Source organism: Natrix helvetica, assembly GCF_964273705.1.
Source record: "Natrix helvetica genome assembly, chromosome: 1".
Lineage (NCBI taxonomy): Eukaryota > Metazoa > Chordata > Lepidosauria > Squamata > Natricidae > Natrix > Natrix helvetica.
This window is the reverse complement of record NC_138548.1, coordinates 170,626,448-170,635,703: the sequence shown is the minus strand read 5'-3', so window position 1 is coordinate 170,635,703 and position 9,256 is coordinate 170,626,448. Positions and strand designations below refer to the sequence as shown.

General features: G+C 46.7%; 1 protein-coding gene across 4 annotated transcripts in view; it reads left to right on the top strand.

Moving 5' to 3' along the window:
* Positions 1 to 8,902: 8,902 nt before the first annotated feature.
* Positions 8,903 to 9,256, top strand: part of NCKAP1 (NCK associated protein 1) — a 79,978-nt gene continuing 79,624 nt past the window's right edge. For 2 of the 4 annotated variants that reach the window (XM_081940853.1, XM_081940852.1), the window contains exon 1: positions 8,923 to 9,164. In XM_081940853.1, the coding sequence (XP_081796979.1) occupies positions 9,057 to 9,164 (108 nt within the window). In that variant the 5' untranslated portion in view covers positions 8,923 to 9,056. Of the gene's footprint in view, positions 9,165 to 9,256 lie in introns of all 4 variants that reach the window. The other 2 variants (XM_081940854.1, XM_081940855.1) reach the window with 2 other exon arrangements.

Here is a 9,256-nt window from a genome sequence, read left to right as displayed (position 1 = left end):
GTACCACTCCCCCTGGGAGACCCCCATTGTGATACCCATCAAACAGGATGGGAGCATTAGGATCTGTGGTGACTTTAAATGACCATCAATAGGGGGTTGTAAGCCAACCCTTATCCTGTACCTGTGGTGCAGCACCTGCTCCACTCCCTGGGGCGGGGTAATGTCTTTGCCAAGTTAGACTTAGCACAAGCCTATCAGCAGCTCCCGGTGGACAAGGCCAGTGCCTTAACTCAGACCATCGTGACCCACCAGGGAGCTTTTAAGTGCAAAAGGTTACAGTTTGGGGTTAGCATTGCCCCAGGCATTTTTCAAAGCCTAATGGAGCAATTGCTCCAAGGGCTGCCTGGGGTGGTGCCTTATTTCGACGATGTGCTTGTATCCGCCAAGGATCAAGCTGACCTCATCATCAAGTTAAGGGCGGTCCTGCATAGATTTCGCCAAGTGGAGCTTAAACTTAAGCGAGGCAAATGCAAGTTAGGAGTCCCCAGCATAGAATTTTTGGGGTACCTCTACCTCGTGGTTGCCAAAGGCATCCACCCTACCCCGTCTAAAATAGAGGCAATCAAAAAAGCCCCCACACCCGCATCTAAGGTAGAGCTTCAAGCTTTTCTGGGGCTTCTCAATTTTTACGCCATATTTTTGCCCCGTAAGGCTTCATAGGCAGAGCCTCTTCACAGGCTCCTGGACTCTAAGACGCCCTGGCATTGGGGTCCTAAGGAAGCCCATGCTTTAAGGGCAGTCAAGGACATCCTCACGTCCCAGTCACTGCTGGTCCAGTATAGTGACTGCCTTCCCTTGGTTTTGGCGTGCGATGCATCGCCTTTTGGTATTGGGGCTGTTCTGAGCCACGTTCTCCCTAATGGCTCAGAAGCCCCAATTGCCTATTATTCCCGCACCCTCTCAGCTGCGGAAAGAAACTACAGCCAGCTAGACAAAGAGGCTCTAGCTGTTGTAGCAGGGGTCAAGCGATTTCATGATTACGTATACAGTCGGTCCTTTCAGTTGATGACAGACCATAAGCCCCTCTTGGGTCTCTTGGCGGGACACCGCCAGACCCTGCAAATTTTATCGCCGAGAATGTCCAGATGGACCGTTTTCCTGGCAGCATACAATTACCAGCTTGTCTATAGGCCAGGGAAGAATTTGGGGCATGCGGATGCCCTCAGTCGCTGCCCTTTGCCAGCGCCAGTGGAGGACCCTGCTCCCGCTGCCTCGGTCCTCCTCGTAGAGGAATTAGCCATACCAATATCCACCCGGGATATTGCGAGGCTATCTGCGTCTGACCCTGTCCTCTCCAAAGTGCTGGACTGGTTGCGCAGGGGGTGGGCGCAAGGGCCCGTTGGTGAGGAGTTCCAGCCCTTTTCTGTACGCCAGCATGAGCTATCCATTCTCAATGGATGTCTGCTGTGGGGAAACCGGATAGTACCTCCCCCCAAGCTTAGGGCGCCAATATTGAGCTGCTTGCACACTGCTCACCCAGGAATTGTGCGCATGAAAGCGCTGGGCAGGAGCTAGTGTGGTGGCCCAAAATTGACAAGCAGATAGAAGATTGGGTGGCTGCCTGCCAACAGTGCCAGCAGTCTAGGCCAGCTCCCCCTTCAGCGCCCGTCAGAGAGTGGGACATGCCCCGGGCTCCATGGGCACGAATCCATTTGGATTTCGCTGGCCCATTTCTGGGGCAGAATTTTTTAATTGTAGTGGACACCTACTCGAAGTGGGTGGAGCTGGCACTCATGCCATCCACCACTTCAGAGGCCGTCATTAAGGTAGTAGAAAGACTTTTTGCAACCCATGGGCTGCCTGATGTGGTGGTATCCGACAACGGACCCCAGTTCATGTTGGCACCATTTCAAATGTTCCTAGGCCAGCTAGGCATCCGACATGCGACCATGGCTCCGTTTCACCTGGCGGGCAACGGCTTGGCTGAACGAACCGTTCGATCTACTAAGGAGGCATTGGGCCGCCTGGGGCCAGGTAATTGGCAAAATAAATTGTCCCAATACCTCCTGGCGCAACATACAACACCATGCCCAGTCACTAACCAAAGCCCAGCAGAACGGCTAATGGGACGCCGGCTACGGACAACCCTGGACCGGCTGCTCCCCAGCTATGTTTCAGAAAAAAGCCCCATCACAGACAGCACTGCTCGAGCCTTTAACTTGGGAGACCTGGTCTACGCTCAGAACTTTGGAGCTAAACCAGGGTGGCTCCCTGGGCAAATAACACAGCTAACTGGACCCTACTCTTATAGGGTCCAACTTGACAATGTGAGGGAGTGGCGCCGACACATTAATCAACTTCAACGAAGATCGACCGGTGCCTCAGACTTCCAACCAGGGCAGGCCCAATCCTGCCCTGGCGAACTAACGCTGCCCGAAGCCGCTTCCGCGCCCATCTCCAACAATTTCTCATCTCCAACCCTACCTGGTAGTCCAGTTGGTCCAGTGATGGTCTCTCGTCCCGCCGTCTCAGCCACTTAGTCTCCAGCAGTTCCGCAGGCTCAGCCAGCAGAGACTCCTCCTATGGCCGCCGCCCCTGAACTAAGACGATCAGGGCAGATCCGACGTCGGCCAGCGTACTTGGCGGACTACGCATGTGCCAACTGGGAGGAGAGGGGTGTTATGTACTGAACTTTCCCTGCCATAGACTTGCATTGCTGACTCCTGATTGGCTAAGACGCAGCAGCCTGCCAGCGGGAGAATCCAGCTACCTGATTGGTTACATGCCTGACAGCTCGACTATAAAAGAGCTGTCAGCTGTCTTTTGCCACTGTTTGCCGGTCCGAGATTTACAATACAATAGTAGAGTTGGAAGGGACCTTGGAGGTCTTCTAGTCCAACCCCCTGCCTAGGCAAGAGACCCTATACCGTTTCAGACAAATGGCTATTCAACATCTTCTTAAAGACTTCCAGTGTTGGGGCATTCACAACTTCTGGAGGCAAGGAGTTCCACTGATTAATTGTTCTAACTGTCAGGAAATTTCTCCTTAGTTCTAAGTTGCTTCTCTCCTTGTTTAGTTTCCACCCATTGCTTCTTGTTCTACCCTCATGTGCCTTGGAGAACAGTTTGACTCCCTCTTCTTTGTGGCAACCCCTGAGATATTGGAACAATGCTATCATATCTCCCCTAGTCCTTCGTTCTCTTAAGCTAAACATATCCAGTTCCTGCAACCATTCTTCATATGTTTTAGTCTCCAGTCCCCTAATCATCTTTGTTGCTCTTCTCTGCACTCTTTCTAGAGTCTCCACATCTTTGTTACATCGTGGCGACCAGAACTGAATGCAGTATTCCAAGTGTGGCCTTACCAAGGCCTTATAAAGTGGTATTAACACTTCACGTGATCTTGATTCTATCCCTCTGTTGATGCAGCCTAGAACTGTGTTGGCTTTTTTGGCAGCTGCTGCACACTGCTGGCCCATATTTAAATGGTTGTCCACTAGGACTCCAAGATCCCTTTCACAGTTACTACTACTGAGCAAGGTACCACCTATACAGTACCTGTGCATTCCATTTTTGTTGCCTAAATGTAGAACCTTACTCTATTTGCCGTACTTATGAGCTGTTTGTCACTGTTAATAAAGGTTGTGTTAGCTTCAACCTGCCTTGCCTCAGTCCCTGTCTGCCTCGTTCTCCCTACAGAATAAAATGTGATTCAGATGAAGCAATGAAATCATATTTTATAGCCATTGTTTTTTGTTGTACATGTTTGAAAGCTAAGCACAACCTAGTTAGTAATTAGACCATTATGAATTATCAGGAATATTGTCAGGATTGGAAAATTAAAAAATATATATCTTAAGACAGTGGAAACCATTCCTGCATTACTGCCAACAAAATGATGCATTGATGAAATCAGTAGAAATTGAGCTTGACTTGAAGGATATTTTACCTTTAGTTTACCTTACTTTAGGCTTCTCTGGTCAACTACAACCAGAAGTATAGATAGGTTAAAGTGAACTCTGGTTCCAGCATCTGGATCTGGAGATGCCTAAGGCACCTCCTTGTTGCGGGAGATGAGTATGAAATGGGCCATAAACGGGATTAGGCAAAGCAACTATCTGCAACATGTCAGATCTTGACATAGCTATTATGGATAATTATTTTTATTTTTAAATTTGTAAACCCAATCTTTCATTTATTTGATGTTAGGAAATCATTGAGTCAGTGGGTTTTTTTCATAGGAAGGACTATGTAGGATTAGGAGTATCTGGGGAGTATGCACATATAAGCAAACTCATATTCCACGACTACCAGGGAATAAGACAATGGAAGGAATATTTCATCAATTGTTCTGTATCTTATCATTTGGAAAAGATGAGCACCTGAATTGCCTAGATTGGGAGCTTAATACTGGCCACCTTCCCTTGACAAGATTAGGAAGAAGCCTTAATAAACATGTCCTTTCAAATTTAATCCCACTGCATGTATTTCTTTCCAAAAGAGGTTGTAATTGCAGCAACCTGAAGCAGCATTCACAAATGGGGTAAATCCCAACTCCCAACCACATCTTCAAACAAATGATTGACAAGCATGCTAAATCCTGTTCAGAGCACAATAAGAGAAAAAAAACTCCTGGATCACCTTAAGTATGCTTTAAACCAGTGTTTCTCAAACTTGGCGACTTTAAGTCCTGTGGACTTCAACTCCCAGAATCCCCCAGCCAGCATAGCTGGCTGGGGAATTCTGGGAGTTGAAGTCCACAGGACTTAAAGTCGCCAAGTTTGAGAAACACTGCTTTAAACTCTCATCTGTGGATTGGGGATAAATTAAAGGCAGTAGCATGGAGACTGCATAAAAACAGTTATAAGGATATGTTTGTGCCACAGCTTAGGGTTGTATGAGCCATACTCAAAGTTTACTTTACTTAATTTATATGGGCAGCTGTGAATATTATTTTGGATTCTTTTAATCTAGATGTTATTCCAAACAAACCCAAGTGCACAGTCAAATTTAAAGACTACATAGCACAGACTTGGAGTAGATATAGGTGAAGCAAACAATTTCCTTGCATTCGTTATGGAATTTTCACCTCAATCTCTAGGACAGCGATGGCGAATCTTTATTGGCTCGCGTGCCACTAGTGGGGCGAGCGCAGGGGGTTCGTGTGCGGGCATGCCGCACCCATAATGCAATGTGCGACCACCAGTGTGCATGCGTGCACAACAGGCGCGATACCCCCCCCCATTTTACATGCTTTTTTAGCCCTCCCCAGGCTCCAGAGGCTTTATAGGAGCCTGGGGAGGGCGAAAAGAGCCTCCCCCGCCCCCCTCGGAGGCCCTCCGGAGGCTTCAGGGACTGTCTGGAGGCTTCCCTGAAGCCTTCGGAACGCTTAAAACGACACTCCGAGCAAACCGGAAATGACTTCCAGTTTGCTCGGAGGGTCGTTTTAAGCACTCCAAAGGCGTCAGGAAAGCCTCCAGACGGTCCCTGAAGCCTTCAGAACGCTTAAAACGACCCTCCGAGCAAACTGGAAGTGACTTCCAGTTTGCTCGGAGGATCCTATAAAGCCTCTGGAGCCTGGGGAGGGCGAAAAATGGCTTTTAAAAATGGTGAACTCAGCTGGCCAGCGCGCGCATGCGCGCTGGCCAGCTGACAGGGCAGCGCCTCGCATGCCCTGACAAATGGCTCCCCATGCCACCTGTGGCACGCGTGCCATAAGTTCGACATCACTGCTCTAGGTTGTTGCGGTGGAATGGCAGGGGATGTCTCCTTATTTTATTCAGATAGCTTTGGATGATTAATTCACAGTCAACCAATGAGTGCCACATCCTAATGATTTGTACCTGGGTTTCTTCTACACTAGCCCAATTTAATCATTATTCTACTTTTATTCAAAAAAGACATTAATTTCCCAAATAGTGATTGCAGCTAATAATTGGATCCAATATATATAAAGGTAAAGGTTCCCCTCGCACATATGTGTTCCGGACTCTAGGGGGCAGTGCTCATCTCTGTTTCAAATCCAAAGAGCCAGCACTGTCCCAAGACGTCTCCATGGTCATGTGGCTGGCATGACTAAATGCCAAAGGCGCACAGAACGCTGTTACCTTCCCACCAAGGTGGTCCCTATTTTTCTACTTGCATTTTCACATGCTTTCGAACTGCTAAATTGCCAGAAGCTGGGACAACAGGAGCTCACTCCATTATGCGGCACTAGATATTTGAACCGCCGAACTGCCGACCTTTCTGATCAACAAACTCAGCTTCTTAGCCACTGAGTCCTTCTAACATATATAGATGTATGGAATACATAAGTGTACATATATGAATATGAAGGTTTTTATATTATATCCTGTGTGGTTCTGCCTTAAGAACCAAGTTTCCTGTCAAGGGGGCATTTTTCCAACTGCATTGAGAATATTCCCATAATTCAGCCAACAATGCTCCCCTGCTTTATGGGGATTACAGAAATTGCAATCAATCAATACTGCTGGAAAAACCCCAAGGAGATTGAAAAAGAGGGTTAGCAAACTAAATTAGAGGAGATAATTTATCGAAAAAGGAGATCTGTGCCTCGCAACTTCAGAATGGGCTGCTGAAGGACTTAAGATTTGTTGTTATTATTACTACCTCAGCAGCCAAATCTGGACTGCAAAAATCCCAACCCATCTTGAGTTAAAATTGCTGCTATCTCTTAATCCTCCAGATTTTTTGCAGCCAATAATGGTAGCAATTGTTATTATAGTTCATCACATAGCCAGTCAGACGTTTATCCTGGATTGGCATTTTTATCCACCTATCAAATCCTTCCCAAAGACCTGGGATAGACAGATTTTAATAGTGGTAAAGGGAAAGAGAGGAAAAAAAAAACCTGGGGTAATAGTGGTTGCAGGATGTAAGCTGTTCCCAGTAAAGCTGCCTTTTGAAATTGAGTGATGGTGATTTTTGTCAATGCCGACGGTATTCATATGGTGCTCCAGATGTTCTGGAATCGCACCCCAGGTGCCTATTACAACTGACACTATCTTCGTTTTCTTTTCCCACAGTTGTTCTACTTCTCTTTGCAGGACTTGGCATTTTGTAACTTCCCCAGTTGCTGCATTCTGCTGTCTCCGGGTACCGCGTTGTTTATTATTATTATTATTATTATTATTATTATTATTATTATTATTATTATTATTATTATTATTATTATTATTATTGCATCAACAGAAGTGTATCACAGCGGCCAGTTGTTTCGCCGGATTTGGCATTAATTACTAGTCGGGCCCCACCCAGGGGCCTAGGACGTCGTAACGTATTTTCGTAATATGTGTGCGGATCCAAGCAGTGCAGCCTTTTGCATTTGACTGATGGTGATTTTGTCAATTTTTAACTGTTTTAAATGTAATTCCAGTGCTTTTGGAATAGCACCCAGTGTGCCGATTACCACTGGAATTACCACTGCTGGTTTGTGCCATAATCGTTGGATTTCAATTTTTAAGTCCTGGTATTTCGCAATTTTTTCATATTCCTTCTCGGTGACCCTGCTATCACCTGGTATTGTCATGTCTATGATTGTAACCTTATTTTTCTCAACCAGTGTGATGTCTGGTGTATTATGCACCAGTATTTTATCCGTTTGTATGCGAAAATCCCACAAGATCTTGACCATCTGACTCTCGACAACTTTTTCAGGCTTATGTTCCCACCAGTTTGCTGCTGTTTTAATATTATAATTTTTGCACAAATTCCAGTGGATCATTTGTGCCACTGAATTGTGCCGCATTTTATAGTCAGTCTGTGCGATTTTTTTACAGCAGCTGAGTATGTGGTCAACAGTTTCATCAACTTCTTTGCAGAGTCTGCATTTGGCATCATCAGAGGATTTTTCGATTTTGGCCTTAATGGCATTTGTTTGGATAGCTTGTTCTTGCGCAGCCAGGATTAGTGACTCTGTTTCTTTCTTTAATGTACCTGCTGTTAACCATAACCAAGTTTTTTCACTGTCCACTTTATCTTTTATTTTTTCCAGAAATTGGCCATGCAATGCTTTGTTCTGCCAACTCTCCATTCTTAATTTTATCACATCTTTTTTGTATTCTTGTTTCGTCTGTTGGGCCTTCAATAGATTTTTGTTCTTTACTTCGATTAATAGATGTTCTTGACTTTCTTTTAAATAATCAGCCAGTGCATGTTTTTCTTCTTCAACTATTTGCTTCACTTGTAATAATCCTCTGCCACCTGATTTTCGGGGCAGGTATAGTCTACCAGTGTCACCACGTGGATGTAAACTGTAGTGCATTGTCATTAGTTTCCTGGTTTTTCGGTCCAAAATGTCCAAATCAGTTTGTGTCCAGTTAACTATACCAGCTGTGTATCTTATAACTGGTATTGCCCAGGTGTTTATGGCCTTGATTGTATTTCCACCATTTAATTTAGATTTCAAAATTTTCCTAACTCTGTTGGTGTACTCTCTCCTGACAATAGTTTTTACTTCTCCATGTTTGATGTTATCCAACTGCAAAATGCCTAAGTATTTGTATTATTATTATTATTATTATTATTATTATTATTATTATTATTATTATTATTATCATCATCATCATCATCATCATCATTATTATCATCATTATTATCATTGTTATCATTATTATTATTATTATCATCATCATCATTATCATCATCATCATTATTATTATTCCTCTTCTCAAGGAATTTCCAACGAAATGGAAGCTCCTTTGCCAGGTTCCCACCCTGGAGGGGCAGCAGAGAGGCGCGTCACGTGGGGCGGAGGAGCCCGGCCTCTCTGTGGGCAGCGGCCGGGCGAGAGAGCCTCCGCTGCTGTTGCTAGTGCTGCCGCCGCCGCCGCCGCCGCCACGCCTAGCAAAGACCCAGATTGGGAGGAGCGCCGGTGGGGGGGTGGGGGAAAAAAAAGACACGGCGCGGTGGCGGAGGCGGCCGGAGCGAGCGGGGGCGATGGAGGCGCTGTGAGCGCGGCCCGGGCTGCCTGACGGGCGGGGGGTTGGCGGAGGCAGGAGAGAGAGAGGTGGGGGGGATCCATCAGGGCAGCGCCGAGCCGCTTTCCCCCGCAAGCAGCCGCAGCTCTCGGCCGCCTCTCAATCTCTTCTCCCAGGATGTCGCGCTCGGTGCTGCAGCCCAGCCAGCAGAAGCTGGCCGAGAAGCTGACCATCCTCAACGACCGCGGCATCGGCATGCTGACTCGCCTCTACAACATTAAGAAGGTGCGCGGGCCCGTCTGCGGGGAGGGAGGGAGGGCGAAGCTGTGCGGGGACAAGCCGGGCCTGCGGCTCGCTCCACACTGGCTTATTCCGCC